Source organism: Oppia nitens, unplaced genomic scaffold, assembly GCF_028296485.1.
Source record: "Oppia nitens isolate AA-2021 unplaced genomic scaffold, nextdenovo-longstitch-racon4-pilon3 scaffold30_pilon_pilon_pilon, whole genome shotgun sequence".
NCBI classification, from domain to species: Eukaryota; Metazoa; Arthropoda; class Arachnida; order Sarcoptiformes; family Oppiidae; genus Oppia; species Oppia nitens.
This window is the reverse complement of record NW_026533211.1, coordinates 65,001-88,286: the sequence shown is the minus strand read 5'-3', so window position 1 is coordinate 88,286 and position 23,286 is coordinate 65,001. Positions and strand designations below refer to the sequence as shown.

Here is a 23,286-nt window from a genome sequence, read left to right as displayed (position 1 = left end):
TATTACTATTTATTGTGTAAAAATAATTTGTTTAAGTTTTAGTAATTGACAACACATTTATATAGTAAGTAATATTTTTTTTAATTATTATTATATTAATTTTAATTAAATTAAAATTATTAATATATATATATATACGATATATTCTGACTGTATATAAAATTTGTTAATTTTTTTTATAAAAAATACACCGTTGCTATACAAATAATTTAGATATAATTTATTATTATTAAATAATTTAAATAATAAAAATTAATTTTAATCACTTATAACTTACTAAATAACTAAAATTATAACTAGACTTATAAATCACTAAAAAACTGATACCCGAGATGTGTGCAAAAATTGTTTATACATATAATTTGTATTTTTTAATATTGAAATTTTTAAAAAAAATAAACAATAGTTATAAATGCTATTTGATATATCATACAAGTGTTTAATATTTTTCAATTATCATATACTGTATTTCAATATTAAAAAATACAAATAATATTTATATACAAACATATTTCCGCACACATCTCGGGTATCATTACCCCCACTCCATACCCGTCCTAACCTATCGTATTGCTTTGTAAAGCACTGTTATGTTGTCTCTCAATGACTATCATATAACTCCAGTGGATTAGTACTGATGATGGTGTGCTGGGGTTTAGGCCAACCAAACCAAATATCGATATTATAAAACAATTAACTAGTTTAGTGATTAATAAGTATTTATTTTCAATTTAAACTAAGTTTTATGACTTAATTGAAATTATTTATATTTATTAAATTTTATTGTAATTTATTTGTTGTGTGAATTATTATTATTTTTTAAATTAATGATTGACAACACATTTAGATAGTAAGTAATATTTTTATAATAATAATTATAAATATAAATAAATATTTCAGCTGTATATAAAATTTCTTATTCTGTATACATTATATATTTAATATATATTTTAAAAATACACTATTGCTATAAAACTAATTTAGATTTTTAGATTTAAATTATTATTATACAGTATATAATATACTATATATTATATATGTTTGAATTAAACACATTAACCACATCTGAAAATTTAATGTTAACTTAGATATTAAAAAAAAATTGTGAATAAGTGAAGGTTTTTTTTTGGTGTAATACGAAACAAGTTTTTAATTTTGTATTAAGATTGTAATAAAAATCATTATATTTATATATATATATACAAATATTTATATATAATATATGAGTCTAGAAAGTACAGTACTGCCCTTAAAACATGTGATAATCACATTGTAATTAATAAAACGTCTAAATAATATAGTGTTGGCAAAAAAGAGAAATTTATAAAATAATAGAGAAATTTCTAGAAAGTTTCTAAAAGAAATTTCTATCTTATGGGATCCCCATGGTTAATTTTGTTTTTATCGATATATGTTATTATGTAACAATACATTGTTTTTACAAGTAATAATTAAATATTAGTATTAATATTTTAATTTTTAATTAAAGAAACAATTAATTTATTAATTATCTTAAATTCTTATATATATATTAAAATGATTATTAAAATTTTACAAAACTGATTAAATAATTATAATTATTTTACATAACGGTGTTAACGTTATAGGTATCGTATTTTTATAGTAGTGTATAGTAGGTATAATTTTATATGAATAGTAGTATTGTCTCATTATTTATATATTATTAAAATAGCTATAGATATGGGGATCCCATAGTTAAATTTCTAGAAATTTTCTCAGAGAAATTTATTAGAAACTTTCTATTTGCCCATCTCTAAAATGTGTGTGTGTGTGTGTGTGTGTGTGTGTGTGTGTGTGTGTGTGTGTGTGTGTGTGTGTGTGTGTGTGTGTGTGTGTGTGTGTGTGTGTGTGTGTGTGTGTGTGTGTGTGTGTGTGTGTGTGTGTGTGTGTGTGTGTGTGTGTGTGTGTGTGTGTGGTAATAATAATAATAATTTTATTTAGCATAATAAAAAAGTTTAATTTAGTTTTTTTTCTTTGTAATTCAACAAAATATTTTTAAAATATAATAAAGTATATTGTTTCAAAAATCAATTGTGTAATAAACACACTGTATATAGTAATATGTAATTGTGCCCATAATCTTATATGATAATATATGATATTATCCTACAGTATTATTACTACTACTACTACTACTACTACTACTACTACTACTACTACTACTACTACTACTACTACTACTACTACTACTACTACTACTACTACTACTACTACTAMTAATAATAATAATAATAATAATAATAATAGTAAAACTAAATTATGATAAACTACTGTATCTAAATAGTAGTAAATTTATAAATATCTAACAATTTATTTTATAATTATATCTGTATTATCAATGATATACACATAAAAATTAAACTTAAAGTACTTAAAAATTATACAGTACTTTACACTATATATATAGTAAGTGGTATATAAATAGCTTTAATTATTTTATTGATATTTTTATAATTAATTAGTTAAAACAAAAATGATTTTCTAAAAAAATCAAATTTATTAATTAGTAATTTTGTTTGTTTGTTTAATATAAATACAGGCATACATACAGTAACCATGAATGAGGAAACCTTAATTAATAAGCCATCGAAATATTCACGCGTCAACTTGTTTAGCAAACTTCATTGCACGTGAGTATGCACCTCTAATAAATAAAAATAGTGCATCCAAAATACGTGCACGTGCTTTAAAAATAAATAAAATAAAAATGATTTTTATAAAAAATATATATATATGATATAACACTTGGTAATATATATATGACATAGATGGCTATACCCGATGTTCATACGTGGCCTCAAACGTGATGTCCAAATGCATGATCTGTACAGATGTCCTCAGGAGGACGTGTGCGAAAAGTTGGTCATCAAAATGGAAAAGTAATGACCACTTTTAGTTATTATTAATAGTTATTATCATTGCTTAGAGTTAAAAACAAAAAATATATAATTATTTGTAAATATTATTTTTGTTTGTTTGCAGAAATTGGCGAAAAGAGTTGTCAAAAAAGTCGCCCAGTTTTGCCAGAGCTAGCATTAAGACATTTATTGCATACTTTATAATACCGGTTATATTGACATTAATTGGCGTAAGTTTGCAAATAAAAGATAGAAATAAATAGAGAGAAAAAAAAAGAGAGAGAGAGAGAGAGAGAGAGAGAGAGAGAGAGAGAGAGAGAGAGAGAGAGAGATCATTAAATCATTAATTAGATTAATATAATTAACACAAAAATTAATTATTAAGTTTTTATTTTTATTTTCATTTAATTTGTTTGTTTGATTATTTAATTAATTTATAGGAGTGTGCAGTGATTAACTTAAACATAATATTTTTGGGCCAAATACTACAGTTTTTTGCCAATCCCGACAAATATGATTACTTTAGTACCTGTATGTATGCAGCGGCTATGGTCGGTGCCGAACTAGTATGTATATCGTGTATACATCCGGCATTGTTTATGGGCGCACGGGTGGCCATCAAAATACGTGTTTGTTGGTTGACGCTAATGTACAAAAAGGTCAGTCAGAAAAGGACCCATATCCAGTTCCCCTATTGCACCCCCCAACTAGGGAAATGTATTTTAATTAAATTATGGCTTAAAAAATAATTTTTCTATCTTATGAATAATGAATAATAAACAGGCGTTACGTTTGAAGCACTCGGCGTTTTCCAAGACAACAATCGGACAGATATTGAATCTCATGTCCAACGATGTCAGCCGTTTGGATGATGTATTCAATTCAATGAATGGTTTTTTTATAGCAAAATATATAATAATTTTTTGTTTTTGTTTGATTGATTGATTGTGTTGATGGACAGCACTGTCAACTAGTTTCATACCTTGTTTCCGGTCCAATCAATACAGCAATAAGTGTATACATATGCTGGCAATATATCGGTTGGGTATCATTGATAGGACTGGCTATACTCATGAGTTTTATACCATTCAATAGTCTAATGGGCCGATTGTTTCTCAAGATTAGGTTAGTGTTTGAAATAAAAAATATTGTTATAAACACTTTTAAGATGAATACTACCCAATAGTTTTGATTAAATTTGAAAAATTACTATTTTTTAGGAGAAAAGTGGCCTCACTTTCCGATACGCGCATCCGATTTATGAATGAAATAATTAAAGGCATGAAAGTAATCAAAATGTATGCCTGGGAACGACACTTTGATAAACTGATATCCGATGCCCGCAAGTATGTCTCCCTTAAGAAAATAATATACAATAATAAACAAAAAAATATAATTAAATTTAATTAATTAATAGGAAAGAGATGAAACAAATCCAAAAGTCAATACTATTGAAGGCACTGAACGGCTCCATATCGACGATCAGTCCCCGGGTTATCATATTTGTTGTATTGATTACACACCTTGTATTGGGCGGTAAGTTGACCGCCGAAACCGTATTCGTAACGATGTCTATATTCAATGAACTGAGATTTACGATGACGTTTGCATTTCCCCAATCGATTGCATTGACCGCCGAACTATATGTTTCGTGTAAACGCATTCAGGTTAGTAGGTTCGGGGACCTACAGCTGGACAACTGACTGTCCAAATAAAAAATTTTTTTAACAAATTGTTTAGAAATATTTACTATTGGAAGAAATCGATCAAAAATCCATTGAAAATAATGATAACAGTGTCCAAAATGGCAACAACGATGCAGGTGGTGGTGGCGGTGAAAAGGTTCCGCTTTTAACAAATGATAAACAGCACCGGGATGTCAACAATGAGGACAATGACAATACAATTGTCGTCGAAAATATGAGCGCCACTTGGGATACAGTAATATATATATATAATATCTACACAATTTGTAACTTAAATTTTATCTATAACTTCATAATCATACAGGAGCTTAAAAGCCCGACTATTACAGATATAACTGTTTCGTTAGCACCGGGAGAGTTATTAGCTGTTATCGGACCGGTTGGTAGTGGAAAGGTATTATTGTTTAAAGATTTAACAAAAAATATACTAAATATTAATTTTTAAAAACTATTTTTTAGAGTTCATTTTTAATGTCACTATTAAATGAGATTCAAGTAACCAGTGGTAGGGTATCCGTAAAGGGATCGGTAGCCTATGCCTCACAGGAAAGTTGGTCTTTTAACTCAACAGTTCAACAAAACATAACGTTTGGAAAGCCGTATGAAATAAAGCGATTCAAAGAAGTCATATCAGTCTGTGCTATGAATCGCGACTTAAAGATGTTTCCGTTCGGCGAGCGATCTCTGGTCGGAGAAAGAGGTGTTACACTCAGTGGCGGACAAAAAGCTCGGATAACATTAGCCCGGTTTGCAATTAAATACAATAATAATTATTATATGTTAAAATAATCCATACTTACTGTACTTACGGTACTTACGGTACATACCAGTGCTCTATATAATAACGCCGATATCTATCTATTGGACGATCCGTTAAGTGCTGTCGACACTGAAGTTGCGAATCATATATTTGAAAAGTATATAAAAATATTAAAAAATAAAAAAATATATACATTTAATATTTATTACTTTTCGTTTTTGTTAATTAGATGTATCACTGGATATTTGAAATCAAAATCAGTGATTCTCGTCACACATCAGATACAGTTCATCAAAAAAGCTACAAAAATACTGGTCGTAAGCGAGGGTCAGCCACTGGCTATCGGTTCCTACGAACAGCTTATGGAGTCCGGTATCGACTTTATGTCGCTAATCAAAGAGGATAACAAACACGAAAACAGTAGCAGTGGTGACAATATTAGTAAAGATCAAAATCAGTTGACAGACGAACAGCAGAACACTGTCATCGCTGATCAGTTCAGAAATCGGTCCATAAGTGTGTTGTCGTCACAATCGACTCAAGAGGTTAGGCACAGGAGATAATAATGAAAATTATGTAAAAAATTTGCTTTTTTAGACTGATTTGTGCGAAACTGATGAAAAGATTGCAGAAGAAAACAAAGCTCAGGGAACTGTCAGAGCTGGCGTTTACTGGGAGTACATCCGATCGGGTGCCGGTCCCGTACTACTGATTGTTGGCCTTTTATCGGCAATAGTGTCTCAAGTGTTGCAAAATTACAGCGACTATTGGCTGTCCGAGTGGTCAAACAAAGAGGACTCTAGTATTGCTTCAAAAAGTGACGACAACAAAGTGGATGAAACAGAAAACATTAAAATCTATTCAATACTTTTGGTAACAATTTTTGTATCACTAATACTACGGTCGACCACTTGGTTTGTAATGTGTATCAAAGCGTCAATCAATTTACACAACAGAATATTCTATCGACTAATGAGAACCAGAATCTCGTTTTTCGACAACAATCCCGTCGGTAATTGAAATATTTTTCTTTTATTAAATATATTTGTTTACGAAAAAATATATATAATTAGTATTTAATTAATACTAATACTAAAAGTAATAATAATACTAAATTAATTATTTGGGTATTTTTTTAGGCCGTATTCTGAATCGTTTTACCAAAGATGTCGGAACAGTTGATGAACAGTTGCCTAACGTTTCATACGATCTGAATATTGTATTTTGAATTTATTTTCTATATAAATCCCTAAATTAGTTTATAATATGGTATTTAATTTTGTTTGTTTGTTTGTATATCAGATATTTATACAGATTATTGGCTCAATAGTTACGACAATCATTGCAATTATAAACTATTATCTAATTATTCCGGGCATTGCTTTATTGCTCTTTACTTTTATCATACGTTGGATTTATTTAAAAACCGGTCGCGATTTTAAACGTTTCGAAGGAATCGGTATTATTTTTGTGATAATATATACTTATAAATTAAAGTAATTATTATACTTAATGGTTCCATAGCCCGGAGCCCACTATACAATCATATGACAACAACACTGAGCGGACTGACCACTATTCGTGCCTTTCGTGCGGAACAAATGTTTCGGGAACAGTACTATCGATACCAGAATGACCACACGTCAGCTTATTTTATGTGTATATCCGCGTCACGGTGTTTAAGTAGGCTTACCATTAGTAGTAGTAGTAGCAGTAGTACCTGTATTGTCATGACTCAATCATTTTGTTGTTGTTTTCGGTGAACAGGCATAACAATGGACTGGTTATGTGCCGCTTATCTGGCGTGTATTGAACTATTTTTGATGGCATTTTACAAGGGTATATATACGCTGTCAATTACATTGAGAGCAGACTATCATAAAATATTTATATATACTGTATATATTATTTCTTAGATCTTCCCAGTGGTAGTGCAGGTCTGGCCATATCTATGTCGTTGGGTTTAATGGGAATGACTCAGTGGGGTGTCAGACAATCGGCCGAAATGGAGAATCAGATGACATCAGTCGAGAGAATTGTTGAATACTCTAAACTAGAATCCGAAGGACAGATCGAGAGTGAGATACCACCGCCTGATGAGTGGCCAGAAAATGGATCCATTGAACTCAGACACGTATACTTGTCTTATGATAATTCACCGAAACCTACACTACATGATCTCAATTGTGTGATCAATGGTGCCGAAAAAGTCGGTATAGTTGGCAGAACCGGTGCCGGCAAGTCATCTATATTATCGGCACTGTTCCGTATGCAAGAAATTGAAGGCAATATTATTATTGATGGCATCGATCACAAGACTATAGGTCTACACGATTTGCGTAGACATATGTCAATCATACCTCAGGATCCCATTGCTTTCATCGGCAGTTTGCGAAAGAATTTGGATCCATTTGATGAACATTCTGAAGATAGACTGTGGGAAGTACTCGAAGAAGTTCAGCTCAAGGAGGCTGTTATGGAAATGTCCGGTCAGTTGGAGTATCAACTGTCCGAAGGCGGCGGTAATCTGAGTGTAGGTCAGCGCCAACTCATATGTCTGGCCAGAGCTATACTCCGCCGAAATCGGATTCTTGTGTTAGACGAGGCAACAGCTAATGTCGACCACAAGACGGATGCACTGATTCAGCGGACAATTCGTGAAAACTTTGCCGACTGTACTGTACTAACAATTGCTCACCGATTGAATACAATCATAGACTCGGATCGGGTACTGGTTCTCGATTCCGGACGTATTATGGAGTTTGGCGTTCCCTACGAATTATTACAGAATAATTCGGGAATACTTTACAAACTCGTTAAGCAAACCGGTGTCCAAATGGCCGATCAATTGATACGATTGGCTAAAGAATCGTACGATCGTACGAAACATATAATTGATTTACAATAATATAAGATAATCAATATTTCAATCAATCAGTTTATATGTGATAATTATTATTTTTTATTATCTAATTTTCTATCATATTATTATTATGTTATATTTTTAAAAATATACCTGTTCAATATTTTTTGTATATTTATATTTATTTATTTATACTGTATATAAATATTATTGTATATAAGAAATAATTTTCTTTATTACTTTTATATATAATAAATTACTTGATAATAATAAAAATATATTTTTTTTATAAAGTTTTATAAGAAAAAAATAAAATTAATATTTTTAGACGATTTTCAAATTAACAATATATTACATAATGTGATTGCATAATATAAAATACTAGTCAACTCCACCCACTATCGAGGTATGTCATATGGTTTTGTGAGTACCGGTGCTGAAACAGACCAGTGTTTAGTTTTTAAAAACACACATAACATTGCATTGCATTTGCGCTCACAACTGGGCTATTGATTTGTCTTTATATACTGTATATATATATATATTTATATTCTGTATATTTTATATACCGGTGTATATATATATATATAACTTTTTTGTGTATATTTTGTATGTCTGCTCTCAACAACCACAACACAACACAACAACAACCAAACCATAACACATACACCAAAACAAAACCCATTCACTGGAAATGTTATATTATTTTTAAAAATAATTATTAAATTAATTTGTTTAAGTTTTAGTGATTGACAACACATTTATATAGTAAGTAATATTTTATTACTATTATTATTTAATATTAATTTTTTTCTAATATAATAACAATAATTATTATTATGATTAAAATTATTAATATATATTCTGACTGTATATAAAATTTGTTACAAATAATCTAAAATATAATTTATTATTATTATTATTAATATTAAATAATTTCAGTCATAAAACTTGAATTTCAATCGTTTATAACACACTAAATCACATTAAAAAATTTTTTAACAATAATTGTTATAAATGCTATTTTTTAATATTTGATATATCATATAATTGTTTAATATTTTGATTTATTTAAAAAAATTTCAATATTAAAAAAATACAAATAATATTTATATACATAAAACATATTTCCGCACACATCTCGGGTATCATTACCCCCACTCCATAGCCAATCAAATATCGATATTATAAAACAATTCACTAGTTTAGTAATTATAAGTATTTATTTTCAATTTAGACTAAGTTTTATGACTTAATTGAAATTTTTATATTTATTAAAATTTACTATAATTTATTTGTTGTGTCAATTATAACATTTTTCTAAAAAATAAAAAATAGTTTTAATTGACAACACATTTAGATAGTAATAGTAATATTTTTAATAAAAACAGTAATAATTAAAATTATAAATAAATACTGTATTTCAACTGTATATAAAATTTGTTATATTATACTGTATATATATATATTTAAAAATACAATATTGCTATAAATTTCCAGAAAAATTTACACATAATTTAGATATAAATTATTATTAATATTATTATTATACTGTATTATATCTGAAAATTCAATGTTAACTTAGATTTTATTTTTTAAAAAAAAATTTGTGAGTATTTTATGACATTCAAGAATAATTGAAGGTTTTTTTGTGCTGTAATACGAAACAAGTTTTTTTAGTATTGTTGTTATTTTATATGAATATATAGTAACAAAAAAAATCTATATATAATATTATATATATATATATACTGTATATAAATTATAACCTGAGTCTAGAAAGTACAGTACTTCCCATTTTTTTAAACATGTGATAATCACATTGTAATCAAAATAAAAACGGTGTAAATTATAATAATTGCTAATTTCAATAATGATGATAATAATATTTTTATTGTTTAATTATTATAATTAGATATTACTGTATTTATATACAAACAAAATAAATTTACACATAAAACAAAAGTTTAATTTTCTCGTATTAATTAATCACAATATTAAGTATATTATTTTAAATCAATTGTGTGTATACTAGTAATATAATAAAGCTCCTAAAAATGTTATATGATATTATCCTATTGTTAATAACTATTACTATTATTAATAATAAAACTGAAAATTATGATAAACTAAAAATAAATAAATAAATATTTATACATTATATTCAATGTAAAACTTTTTTTTAGGGATATACTTAAATAATTATACTCAACAATAATAACAAATGAAAAATTGATTTATCATCTTTGGGTTATGACTTTTCTGAAAATTTCTAATAATTTTATTTTTTTTAAGTAACAATACAACAGTCGTAACTTAATATATAGTTTTTTTTTATTAAAAATACTGTATATTTATTATACCATTATATATACTGTAGTAATATCTATTGTTTTAAATAGAAATTATATTATCATACAATAAAAGTCATTATACTTATTATTATTATTATTATTACTAATAATAATAACAAAATAATGTGATGATAAATAGACAAAATTTTTAGTGTCATCAAAAATAATAATAATAATAATAATAATATTTTTATAACTTTATATCTAAATTATATCTAAATATTTTTCCTTTACATATATTGAACGTATTGTATATATATATATATATATATAACATGATAAATGATGATACAATTATAATTAAATAATAATAATAAAATTGACATGCTTAGTTTTTTATTGCATGCAATTAGCGCGTGTACTAATTAATTAATGATTATAAGTATATATATATATATATATATATATTGAATAAATATATAGTAATTATTATCGTATAGTATCTATAATTTTTTCAACACCAAAATTATTATTATTAGTAGTATTACAAACTAAATGTGAAAATTGAGAAAAAAAATAGTAATAATATAATGTAATAATAACTTTCGTTTATGTTTCGTATGCTGTAATACACAGACAAAAATAATATAACTACAGCGAAGCTGTATATAATAACTACTGTATCTAAATAGTAGTAAATATATAAAAAAAATATCTATACTTTTTATTATTATTATTATACCTGTATTATCAATGTTATACACATAAAAATTAAACTTAAAGTACTAAAAAACTTATTATACAGTATTACACTGTAGTATACAGTGGTGTATATAAATAGCTTGAATTATTTTATTGATATTTCTTTTTCTTTGAATTATATTTTTTTTTGTTTAGAAAAAATGTTGTTTTTTTATTTTATTAGTTAATTAATTTTGTTTTTGATTGTTTAATAAAAAAAATATATAGATATATAAATACAGTAACCATGAATGAGGAAACCTTAATTAATAAGCCATCGAAATATTCACGCGTCAACTTGTTTAGCAAACTTCATTGCACGTGAGTATGCACCTCTAACCATTAAAATAAATGGTGCATCCAAAATACGTGCACGTGCTTAAAAAAATTATTATTTATTTATTTTATATATAAATATGTGATATAACATTTGGCAATATATATATATATGACATAGATGGCTATACCCGATGTTCATACGTGGCCTCAAACGTGATGTCCAAATGCATGATCTGTACAGATGTCCTCAGGAGGACGTGTGCGAAAAGTTGGTCATCAAAATGGAAAAGTAATGACCATTTAGTTAATACAGTATTATTATTATTATTAAAATTAATAGTTATTATCATTAGAGATAAAACAAAAAATATAATGATTTTTTTCATTATTTAAAAATCTTATTAATTTTATTTTTGTTTGTTTGCAGAAATTGGCGAAAAGAGTTGACAAAAAAGTCGCCCAGTTTTGCCAGAGCTAGCATTAAAACATTTATTGCATACTTAATAATACCGTTTATATTGTCATTAATTGGGGTAAGTTTGAGAATAAACGATAGAAATAAATAAATAAATAAAGAGAGAGAGAGAGAGAGAGAGAGAGAGAGAGAGAGAGAGAGAGAGAGAGAGAGAGAAAATAATAACAACAAAAATAATTATATATTACTAAAAGTTTTTTTTCCGATCATATAATTTATAGGAGTGTATAATGATTAACTTAAACATAATATTTTTGGGTCAAATACTACAGTTTTTTGCCAATCCCGACAAATATGATTACTTGCATACCTGTCTGTATGCAGCGGCTATGGTCGGTGCCGAACTAGTATGCATATCGTGTATACATCCGGCAATGTTTATGGGCGCACGGGTGGCCATACAATTACGTGTTTGTTGGTTGACCCTAATGTACAAAAAGGTCAGTTAGGCTGCGTATAATGCTGTTTGATATCCCGTTGACCCTTTCCCCCAAAATTGGTCCCCAATTTTCAAATACTGATATTATAAATATTTTTAATTAAAAATAAACACAGGCTTTACGTTTGAAGCACTCGGCGTTTTCCAAGACAACAATCGGACAGATATTGAATCTCATGTCCAACGATGTCAGCCGTTTGGATGAGGTATTCATAATTGGATGAATGGGTTTAGACATAGTAGTATATAGTAGTAGTAGTAGTAGTAGTTGTATAATATATATATATATATATATATATAAATATTTTTTCTTTTATTTGATTTTGACAGTACTGTCAACTAGTCTCATACATTATTATCGGTCCAATTAATACAATAATAAGTGTCTACATATGCTGGCAATATATCGGTTGGGTGTCATTCATAGGACTGGCTATACTCATGTGTTTTATACCATTCAATAGTCTAATGGGCCGATTGTTTCTCAAGATTAGGTCAGTGCTGTGCTCTCAATCAATAATCAATAATAATAATAATAGTAACAATTTTTTTTATTAGGACAAAAGTGGCCGGACTTTCCGATACGCGCATCCGATTGATGAATGAAATAATTAAAGGCATGAAAGTTATTAAAATATATGCCTGGGAACGACACTTTGATAAACTGATATCCGATGCCCGCAAGTATGTCTCCCCTAATAAAATAATATACAATAATAAACAAACAAAAATATAATTAAATTTAATTAATTAATAGGAAAGAGATGAAACAAATACAAAAGTCAATACTATTGAAGGCACTGAACGGCGCCATATCGATGATCAGTCCCCGGGTTATCATATTTGTTGTATTGATTACACACCTTGTATTGGGTGGTAAGTTGACCGCCGAAACCGTATTCGTAACGATGTCTATATTCAATGAACTGAGGTTTACGATGACTTTTGCCTTTCCCCAATCGGTCGCATTGACCGCCGAACTCTATGTTTCGTGTAAACGCATTCAGGTTAGTAGATTCTGGAACGCCTACAGTATGATGACTGTCCACAACAACAAAAAAATAATTAGTATTTTGTTTTTATTTATTTAGAAATACTTATTATTGGAAGAAATCGACCAAAAATCCATTGAAAATAATGATAACAGTGTCCAAAATGGCAGCAAAGGTGCAGGAGATGGTGGTGAAAAGGTTCCGCTTTTAACCGATGATAAACATCACCGGGATGTAAACAATGATGACAATGGCAATACAATTGTCGTCGAAAATATGAGCGCCACTTGGGATACAGTAATATATAGATAAAATAATATGACTTTTGTATATAATATCTAACTTTTTTTTATATCTATAACTTAATCATACAGGAGCTTAAAAGCCCGACTATTAGAGATATAACTGTTTCGTTAGCACCGGGAGAGTTATTAGCTGTTATTGGACCGGTTGGTAGTGGAAAGGTAGATTACTTGGTCATAACAATAATGGTTAAAAAATATTAATTTTTTAAAAACTATTTTTTAGAGTTCATTTCTAATGTCACTATTAAATGAGATTCAAGTAACCAGTGGTCGGGTATCCGTAAAGGGATCGGTAGCCTATGCTTCACAGGATAGTTGGTCTTTTAATTCGACAATTTTGCAAAACATAACGTTTGGAAAGCCGTATGAAATAAAGCGATTCAAAGAAGTCATATCAGTCTGTGCTATGAATCGCGACTTAAAGATGTTTCCGTTCGGCGAGCGATCTCTGGTCGGCGAAAGAGGTGTTACACTCAGTGGCGGACAAAAAGCTCGGATAACATTAGCCCGGTTTGCAGTTTAATAATAATAATAATTATTATTATTATATTTATATATAAAATTATTATAATATTAAAATAATCCATACTTACTGTACATACCAGTGCTCTGTATAATAACGCCGATATCTATCTATTGGACGATCCGTTAAGTGCTGTCGACACTGAAGTTGCAAATCATATCTTTGAAAAGTATATTACTATTAATAAATTATAAACATTTATTAAATTATATAATTTTTATTAATTAGATGTATTACTGAATATTTGAAATCAAAATCAGTGATTCTCGTCACACATCAGATACAGTTCATCAAAAAGGCTACAAAAATACTGGTCCTACGCGAGGGTCGGCCACTGGCCGTTGGTTCGTACGATGAGCTCATGAAGTCCGGCATTGACTTTATGTCGCTAATCAAAGAGGACAACAAACACGAAAACACTAGCAGTGGTGACAATATTAGTAAAGATCAAAATCAGTTGACAGACGAACAGCAGAAGAGTGTCATCGCTGATCCGTTCAGAAATCGGTCCATAAGTGTGTTGTCGTCACAATCGACTCAGGAGGTTAGCCACACGTGATAATCATCAAAATTATCTGAAAAAATAATTAATAATTTGCTTTTATTAGACTGATTTGTGCGAAACTGATGAAAAGATTGCAGAAGAAAACAAAGCTCAGGGAACTATCAAAGCCGGCGTCTACTGGGAGTACATCCGATCGGGTGCCGGACCCGTACTACTGACTGTTGGCCTTTTATCGACTATAGTGTCTCAAGTGTTGCAACACTACAGCGACTATTGGCTGTCCGAGTGGTCAAACAAAGAGGACGCCAGTATTGCGTCAAACAGTGACGACAATAAAGTGGATGAAAAAGAAAACATTAAGATCTATACAATACTTTTGGTAACAATTTTTGTATCATTAATACTACGGTCGACCACTTGGTTTGTAATGTGTATCAAAGCGTCAATCAATTTACACAACAGAATATTCTATCGACTAATGAGAACCAGAATCTCGTTTTTCGACAACAATCCCGTCGGTAATTGAATTGAATTTTTGTTTTATTAAATATATTTGTTAACGAATATATATACTATTATATATAATATAATATATATTTAATATATTTAATTAATACTAAAAGTAAAAATAATAATTAATTAATTATTTGTAATTAAAGGCCGAATTCTGAATCGTTTTACCAAAGATGTCGGAACAGTTGATGAACAGTTGCCTAACGTTTCATACGATCTAAATATTGTATTTTAAATTTAATTTTTTTTACATAAATCCTTAAATTAATTAATAATACTAATATTTAATTTTTATTTGTTTGTTTGTTTGTATACCAGATATTTATGCAAATTATTGGTTCAATAGTTACGACAATCATTGCAATTGTAAACTATTATCTAATTATTCCGGCAATTGGTTTATTGGTTATTACATTTACCATACGTTGGATTTATTTGAAAATCGGTCGCGATTTTAAACGTTTTGAAGGAATCGGTATTTAAATTATTTTATTTGTTATATATATATTATTATAATACTATATATGTTTTCACAGCCCGGAGCCCATTGTACAATCATATGACTACAACACTGAGCGGACTGACAACTATTCGTGCCTTTCGTGCTGAGCAAATGTTTCGGGAACAGTACTATCGATACCAGAATGACCACACGTCAGCTTATTTTATGTGTATATCCGCGTCCCGATGTTTAGGTAGGGTTACCATTAGTATTGGTTGTAGTATTATATGTATTGTCATGAATTTATAATCATTTTGCTGTCGTTGTTGTCGGTGAACAGGTGTAACAATGGATTGGTTTTGTGCCGCTTATCTGGCGTGTGTTGAACTATTTTTGATGGCATTTTACAAGGGTATGTCTATTACATTGAGAGTAATCTATCATAAAATATTTATATATATATTGTTTATATTATTTCTTAGATCTTCCCAGTGGTAGTGCAGGTCTGGCCATATCAATGTCATTGGGTTTAATGGGAATGACTCAGTGGGGTGTCAGACAATCGGCCGAAATGGAGAATCAGATGACATCAGTCGAGAGAATTGTTGAATACTCTAAACTAGAATCCGAAGGACAGATCGAGAGTGAGATACCACCGCCTGATGAGTGGCCAGAAAATGGATCCATTGAACTCAGACACGTATACTTGTCTTATGATAATTCACCGAAACCTACACTACATGATCTCAATTGTGTGATCAATGGTGCCGAAAAAGTCGGTATAGTTGGCAGAACCGGTGCCGGCAAGTCATCTATATTATCGGCACTGTTCCGTATGCAAGAAATTGAAGGCAATATTATTATTGATGGCATCGATCACAAGACTATAGGTCTACACGATTTGCGTAGACATATGTCAATCATACCTCAGGATCCCATTGCTTTCATCGGCAGTTTGCGAAAGAATTTGGATCCATTTGATGAACATTCTGAAGATAGACTGTGGGAAGTACTCGAAGAAGTTCAGCTCAAGGAGGCTGTTATGGAAATGTCTGGTCAGTTGGAGTATCAACTGTCCGAAGGCGGCGGTAATCTGAGTGTAGGTCAGCGCCAACTCATATGTCTGGCCAGAGCTATACTTCGCCGAAATCGGATTCTTGTGTTAGACGAGGCAACAGCTAATGTCGACCACAAAACTGATGCATTGATTCAGCGGACAATTCGTGAAAACTTTGCCGACTGTACTGTACTAACAATTGCTCACCGATTGAATACAATCATAGACTCGGATCGGGTACTGGTTCTCGATTCCGGACGTATTATGGAGTTTGGCGTTCCCTACGAATTATTACAGAATAATTCGGGAATGCTTTACAAACTCGTTAARCAAACCGGTGTCCAAATGTCCGATCAATTGATACGATTGGCTAAACAATCGTACGATCGTACGAAACATATAATTGATTTACAATAATAAGATAATCAGTATTTTTAATCAATCAATATRTATGATAATAATTTTATATATATATATCAATTTWTCAKTATTAGTATTATTGTTATAATATATTTTTAAAAAATTGTACTGTACCTGTGCCATATCATTTTGTAACCCTATTTTTGTGTAACATTAGAGATATTTATTAATATATTGATATATATTTTTTAACTATACATTATCTAATTTATTATTAAATTTCAACTATTATTTAATTATTAACATTGCAGTATTTAATTATATATATATATATTTTTAAATATATCTATAATATAATAAATTYAACAACAAAAAAATTTACTAAAAAAATAAAAAGATTATTATTATTATTAAAAAATTAATTAGTTATTTAATATTATTAATTTSTATCCAAATTGTGTTATKTTATTGGTTTGTATGCAAACTATTTGTATTAAATAAAATATATTTAGATGTTTGAATAACAAAAMTTTGAATATTTATATTATAAAGTAATTATTAGCATTTAGTTTATAGACATTACACATAAATACATTCAATAACAGTAGTACTGTATAAATACAGTATTATATATGTATAATGTATATAATTTATATAATATAAATAAATAAAATAACATATTTTAATTATAAAGCAAACAAATAGCAATTATTATTAGTATTATTATTAATACTGTATTTATTTTAATAGATAATATCATAGAGTACATAGCAATAGTACAGTAGATATCAGTACGATACAATCATAWATAACTTAATAATTAATTATAAAAACTTTTTTTGTTTGTTGGCATATGTTTGTTATCAGCAGTTTTACTGATAAAATGAAATAAAACGAAAAAATTGTGAGAAAATATTTTTTTTTGTATTAAAATGAAAACAAATAAATTGAATAAAATACAGACAAATAAAAATAATTGACTTTTTTGATGGTCAGCACAACATGTCGACGATATGACCACAACAACGACAATAGTTGAAGTACAAGACCTGTTGGACGAGCTGTGCGCTGAAAATCGACGACTAGTYGATCAGCTAGAGTTTGGCAAYAAATGTTGGCAACTGTTGGCCAGATTTCGGCAAACATTGAGCCAAATGTGCGACAAATGTCAGTGCGGTGGCGGTGGCGATACCGGCGTCGATGCGGAAAAGTTGGCATTCARTMGACTGGACAATCAATTTGTTKGTCTCAGTCAAGAGTTTGATGACGAAAAACATTATCGATTCGAGACATCGATGGCTACAATGAAGAATCAGAAGACAAAGAAGACATCGTCAAAATTGACGGTAAAATTTGTAGATAAAACTAACGAAAAGTTTACAACAGGTCGTCGTCGTAGTCGTCAAGTGAATAGGTTTTCATTTGATAGTCAATTAGTAAGAAATTGGACGAAAAAAAGTAGTGATAATAATAATTGTGACATAAATGAAGATAATATCACCACTTCTATGGACATCAACAACAATAATAACCACAATGTTATCATCAATGATAGTATCAATGAAAGTGATTTACAAATAAGTAATTAATTTGATTGTAATATAAAAATAATTGATAACATTGTTTGATATCTCATTTTTTTGACCATATGGTTACCGTAGGTATTAATGGCACCGTTAGATCATCGGACACGGCTACTGYTCAGACGACAATGGATGCTATGCTCGACAAACTGATCGACTGTATTGGATGTGATCTGAAATTTCCGCTAAAGAAGCGTCTGATGCAACACATTCGCAAYTCGCACCACGATATCTACGATACCCGACGATCGGTATTCAARTGTACTGTCCAGGACTGTCTGTACGAAAGTGACCGCTATCGGGGACTGGCCGAACATAATATGAAACACCGGGGATGCAAACCGTTCAAGTGATTTGATATTTAATAAAACAACTGTTTTTAAGTTATTAAACAATCTTTAAATGTGATGTCTATTTGGCAGATGTGTTTGGCCGGGATGTGAGTCCAGTTTCTACCGGTGCGTAACAATTCAAGTGATAATTCATTGATTAGTGTATTCAATCATTTTTGTTTTGTTATTATTATCAGAAACACTCATCTGATTGTCCATAAGGCCAGTCACGAAGGTCTCAAGCCGTACGYCTGCGACTGGCCGTCGTGTGGACAGACATTTCGTTCGAATTCCAATCTGAAACACCATCACCTGATCCATACCAATGAACGGCCGTATAAGTGCGAGTGGTAGGTGTCCTCCTCTACTGTCATTAATACAATGATAAGAACCGGGRGGTGGGGTTCACACGTTGKTTTGACTCCCGGTTCTCATTGATTCAAATAATTAATATTATTATTCTTATTATTTTCAATCAATCCAGGCCTGGATGTGAAGCTCAGTAAGTTTTTATTTTATTTTTATTAATGAGTGGGCACATAAAACCCCCTACCCCACCCTTTTAACTACTACTGTGTTCAGACTCTCTGACCATTTAAACCCAATTTTTTTTTGCTTCGGAGGTTTCGGTCGGCGTCGTCGCGTATCCGACACAAAGTGGTTCACCGATCGACGGCCGACTACCGGTGCCAGTGGTCCGGCTGTGGCAAGAGTTTCAAGTTTAAAGGTTCGCTGAAACGRCACACCTATTTGCATGAGATGGACGACAGTGGCGGTTATCCACTACCGCTACGGTCGTCACTTAGCTGTAAATCCATGGGCTGTCCGATAACTTTTCTAACTAAGCGGCAAATGTCTGATCATATCCGACAAAATCACACCAATAATAATAATAATATAAACTAATAAATATTTGTTAATTAATTAATATAATGATGATATTTATTAATAATAATCTGGATACTTTTTTGTTTGAAAAATTTATTAAAAATTTTAAATTATAAAGTTTATACATATTTTCAGTATATATGAAATCGGTATTATTTTTAAATACAGTATATTATATGATMATAAAAAATATTATCAATTTGGAGACAAAATAAAACCTAGAATTTAATTTTCTGTTTGCATTGAAAACATTGAAAGTTTAATCTAAACTTTAGAGAGAGAGAGAGAGAGAGAGAGAGAGAGAGAGAGAGAGAGAGAGAGAGAGAGAGAGAGAGAGAGAGAGAGAGAGAGAGAGAGAGAGAGAGAGAGAGAGAGAGAGAGAGAGAGAGAGAGAGAGAGAGAGAGAGAGAGAGAGAGAGAGAGAGAGAGAGAGAGAGAGAGAGAGAGAGAGAGAGAGAGAGAGAGAGAGAGAGAGAGAGAGAGAGAGAGAGAGAGAGAGAGAGAGAGAGAGAGAGAGAGAGAGAGAGAGAGGAAGAGAGAGAGAGAGAGAGAGAGAAAAAGGAAGAGAGAGAGAGAGAAAGAGAGAGAGAGAGAAAGTAAGAGAGAGAGAGAGAGAGAGAGAGAGAAGAGAGAAAGTAAGAGAGAGAGAGAGAGAGAGAACGAGAGAGAACGAGAGAGAGAGAGAAGTAAGAGAGAGAGAGAGAGAGAGAGAGAGAGAGAGAGAGAGAGAGARAGGAAGAGAGAGTCAGTCTAGACTAAACTATTTTTAATTGGGGACACATATACAGTAGTAGTAGTAGTAGTTAGTGGCTTATGTATTATCACATTATACCATCAACAGTATTGTATAGATTTTAATTTTTTTTCTCTATTAAATTTGACACAAATTTTTATGATGAATAGTAATTTGATATTATATAACTTGATTTTTAAGCAAAACATTATAATAATAATAATAATAATTCAATGGTCTGTTACCTCTAAAGTTTTTTTTAAAGTTAGATATCTATAATAATTTAACAAATTTAACATTAGTTTTGTGTTTATTTAATTTATTTTTTATTTAATAAATCATTTTTAATGTATTTTGTTATAAAACTACTATTACTACTATTGTTAAACAACAGTAAAAAAACAGTTAGCATTGAATTACTAKTAMTTATACTAATTAATACTTGTATAGCTTAGGTATGTGTTATCAAATGTTAGCCATCGGGTGATGACTAAAAAAAAGTTAGTTTAGTTTTTAWRTTATAACTGTATCTAATGGTCTTTTAGTAAAAAAAATATTTAAAAAAATAATTTACTGTATATTTTGCTATATAAATATATTTATTGCTTATTTTATAAATGTATAAAAAATAATAATAATACCTATAATACTGTATATAAATTTATTTGTTTGAWAAACAAAAATATTTCAAATAAAATGTAATATTTATGAACACAATAAAAAATATTGCAAAATATTTTTAATTAATTAATTAATTAAAAATATTTTAACATGTATTTAAAAATAATTTATTTAGTGAAAAAAATAATATGTATTTTATTTAATTAAATATATACTGTATTTATTAATTGACTATTAGCTCAATAAAAGCTCAGTTATCCTATCATCATATTATCGTATGGCCTGCCTGTCCAACACATCCAATATACACAATATCGGGCCTCAAATACCTGACTGTATATGACATACCAGTGCGCGGGTCTCTCTCTCTCTCTCTCTCTCTCGAAGGTCAGGCATTTAAAAACAACATAACTATACATAAATTATTGTTGGCATATATCCATAGGCCCTGAGCACTGGTATGTTGGTGTGTATGTGTTTGTTGTACTGTTAGGTCAAATATACTGTACTATAGCTATACATTTGAATGTTTTTTTTTGTTGAAAAAACTTCAATCAATCAATCAAAACATTAAAAAGTTTTTATTTACTAAATAATAATTAAAAATTGTTGTCATTTTTTTTAGTAACTAATAGTAACCATCAATAGATAGTAACAAATATGGAGTGAAATATAAATACATATAAATATATTGAAAATTATTTCTAATACTAATTATAATAATAAACTTTTTTTTTAATTACTACTAATGAYAACAACAAAAAWGTTTTTCAAAAATGTATTTCAAATAACACTTAAATAATATTTAAAAACATTAAACACATTGTTATTAATTAATTAGATATGACTAATGAGTTGAAACCAAACATACAGTCATAGTTTGAAATGTTTGAATTGATAAATATATTAAATAAAAACAAAACGATAGTTACTATAGATATTAATGTTTTGTTTTTTTGTTGTTTGTTTGGAATTAAATGTCTAATTGAGTTGAAAAACACTTAACAGTTATTAAAGTACTGTACAATATATTGAACTTTATATTATTATTATTATTATTATTATTATTACAGTATTAATACATATACTGTATTTGGAATTACAAATAATGTCTAATAAGTTGAATCGATTAGAATTGTGTTTTTTTGTTGTTGTTYTGACTCATCAACAGTTGAATCGCTGAGTAATTGCTGAGTGTTATACATACATATCATAGATATATATATATACAGTATATATATCAATGAACACTATTTTTATATATSTTGAGAGACACATTGACTCACAACAGATAAAAACAATACACAGTTTATAGACATAGCAATAGCACTAAACCTGAGTAATAGTTTGTAGTAGTCATGAGGTTAAAGGTTTCTTTCAAWTCGAATGTTTTATTCTAATTGATTGATTGATTTGAGTCAACAAACAAACAAAGAGACAAATATGGCGGACATTAGTAGTARTAGTAATAGTAATACAACGCACGCTATAACAGGCTATACATACATATAAACTCTAAATTTTTATATCATTTTTTTGTAAATTTTTTTTTWAAAAATTAATAATTCATTGTTTATGCTATTAATTTGTCCTTTAATTTGTTTCATTTAAAATTGRTTTTCAYATATCGGGGACTTTTTAGTCCCCGATATTTATTACAAGAACATCAAACGTTAGCAAATTTTTTTCAACATTGAGAGAGCTATGTATGTGTACTCTCTSATCGAGTGTTGAAACAACACTAAAGCGTATTAAATGTTGACTCAATATTATAGRGAGTTGACTCTCTCTCTCTCTCAAGTCCTACTTTCCTATTGGCTAAAATTTTTTATCATACCATATATGGTCATAGAATGGACAAAGCAATTATGATATTGAGTCAACATTTAATGTAATATTTGTAATTGTATTGCGATTTCGTTGTGCAACTCATTCGAGTTTTATTATTCAWTGAGTGCACAWCGTCTCCAGTGTTTTCGTTTTATTAAAAAATAAA

The 23,286-nt window shown here is 29.2% G+C and overlaps 3 protein-coding genes across 3 annotated transcripts in view; all 3 read left to right on the top strand.

The window, feature by feature from the left end:
* LOC128956482 (ATP-binding cassette sub-family C member 4-like) lies at nt 1-6,573 on the top strand. The gene is made up of 16 exons (XM_054302201.1): nt 1-64; nt 2,561-2,651; nt 2,790-2,900; nt 3,004-3,109; nt 3,320-3,538; nt 3,663-3,752; nt 3,841-4,004; nt 4,100-4,225; nt 4,297-4,546; nt 4,620-4,820; nt 4,890-4,979; nt 5,045-5,331; nt 5,416-5,502; nt 5,575-5,890; nt 5,943-6,357; nt 6,485-6,573. The coding sequence occupies exons 2-16, from the start codon at nt 2,578-2,580 to the stop codon at nt 6,571-6,573; spliced, it is 2,625 nt and encodes an 874-aa protein (XP_054158176.1). The 5' UTR covers nt 1-64; nt 2,561-2,577.
* Nucleotides 6,574-6,755: 182 nt separating this feature from the next.
* Nucleotides 6,756-8,253, top strand: LOC128956481 (ATP-binding cassette subfamily C member 4-like). Its single transcript, XM_054302199.1, has 4 exons — nt 6,756-6,804; nt 6,870-7,028; nt 7,113-7,184; nt 7,262-8,253. The coding sequence occupies exons 2-4, from the start codon at nt 6,893-6,895 to the stop codon at nt 8,251-8,253; spliced, it is 1,200 nt and encodes a 399-aa protein (XP_054158174.1). The 5' UTR covers nt 6,756-6,804; nt 6,870-6,892.
* Nucleotides 8,254-11,422: 3,169 nt separating this feature from the next.
* LOC128956480 (ATP-binding cassette sub-family C member 4-like) overlaps nt 11,423-23,286 on the top strand; it is a 12,468-nt gene continuing 604 nt past the window's right edge. Inside the window, exons 1-24 of the mRNA XM_054302198.1 lie at nt 11,423-11,564; nt 11,701-11,811; nt 11,950-12,055; nt 12,219-12,437; nt 12,553-12,642; nt 12,767-12,930; nt 12,995-13,120; nt 13,194-13,443; nt 13,528-13,725; nt 13,803-13,892; nt 13,957-14,243; nt 14,339-14,425; nt 14,485-14,800; nt 14,865-15,279; nt 15,421-15,500; nt 15,593-15,749; nt 15,811-15,969; nt 16,057-16,128; nt 16,199-17,161; nt 18,130-18,714; nt 18,795-19,065; nt 19,139-19,174; nt 19,246-19,398; nt 19,672-19,856. Coding sequence (XP_054158173.1) covers nt 11,491-11,564; nt 11,701-11,811; nt 11,950-12,055; nt 12,219-12,437; nt 12,553-12,642; nt 12,767-12,930; nt 12,995-13,120; nt 13,194-13,443; nt 13,528-13,725; nt 13,803-13,892; nt 13,957-14,243; nt 14,339-14,425; nt 14,485-14,800; nt 14,865-15,279; nt 15,421-15,500; nt 15,593-15,749; nt 15,811-15,969; nt 16,057-16,128; nt 16,199-17,161; nt 18,130-18,714; nt 18,795-19,065; nt 19,139-19,174; nt 19,246-19,398; nt 19,672-19,856 — 5,194 coding nt within the window. The 5' untranslated portion in view covers nt 11,423-11,490. The remainder of the gene's footprint in view (nt 11,565-11,700; nt 11,812-11,949; nt 12,056-12,218; nt 12,438-12,552; nt 12,643-12,766; nt 12,931-12,994; nt 13,121-13,193; nt 13,444-13,527; nt 13,726-13,802; nt 13,893-13,956; nt 14,244-14,338; nt 14,426-14,484; nt 14,801-14,864; nt 15,280-15,420; nt 15,501-15,592; nt 15,750-15,810; nt 15,970-16,056; nt 16,129-16,198; nt 17,162-18,129; nt 18,715-18,794; nt 19,066-19,138; nt 19,175-19,245; nt 19,399-19,671; nt 19,857-23,286) is intronic.

Bases quoted from the DNA above. Each gene is read 5' to 3' on its own strand.
- LOC128956482 (XM_054302201.1), top strand. From the start codon at position 2,578: ATGAATGAGGAAACCTTAATTAATAAGCCATCGAAATATTCACGCGTC. The intron at 3,539-3,662 runs GTCAGTCAGAAA...AATAATAAACAG, and splicing joins TGACGCTAATGTACAAAAAG to GCGTTACGTTTGAAGCACTC. The intron at 4,821-4,889 runs GTAATATATATA...ATAATCATACAG, and splicing joins TGAGCGCCACTTGGGATACA to GAGCTTAAAAGCCCGACTAT.
- LOC128956481 (XM_054302199.1), top strand. From the start codon at position 6,893: ATGACAACAACACTGAGCGGACTGACCACTATTCGTGCCTTTCGTGCG. The intron at 7,029-7,112 runs GTAGGCTTACCA...TTCGGTGAACAG, and splicing joins ATCCGCGTCACGGTGTTTAA to GCATAACAATGGACTGGTTA. The intron at 7,185-7,261 runs GTATATATACGC...ATTATTTCTTAG, and splicing joins TTTGATGGCATTTTACAAGG to ATCTTCCCAGTGGTAGTGCA.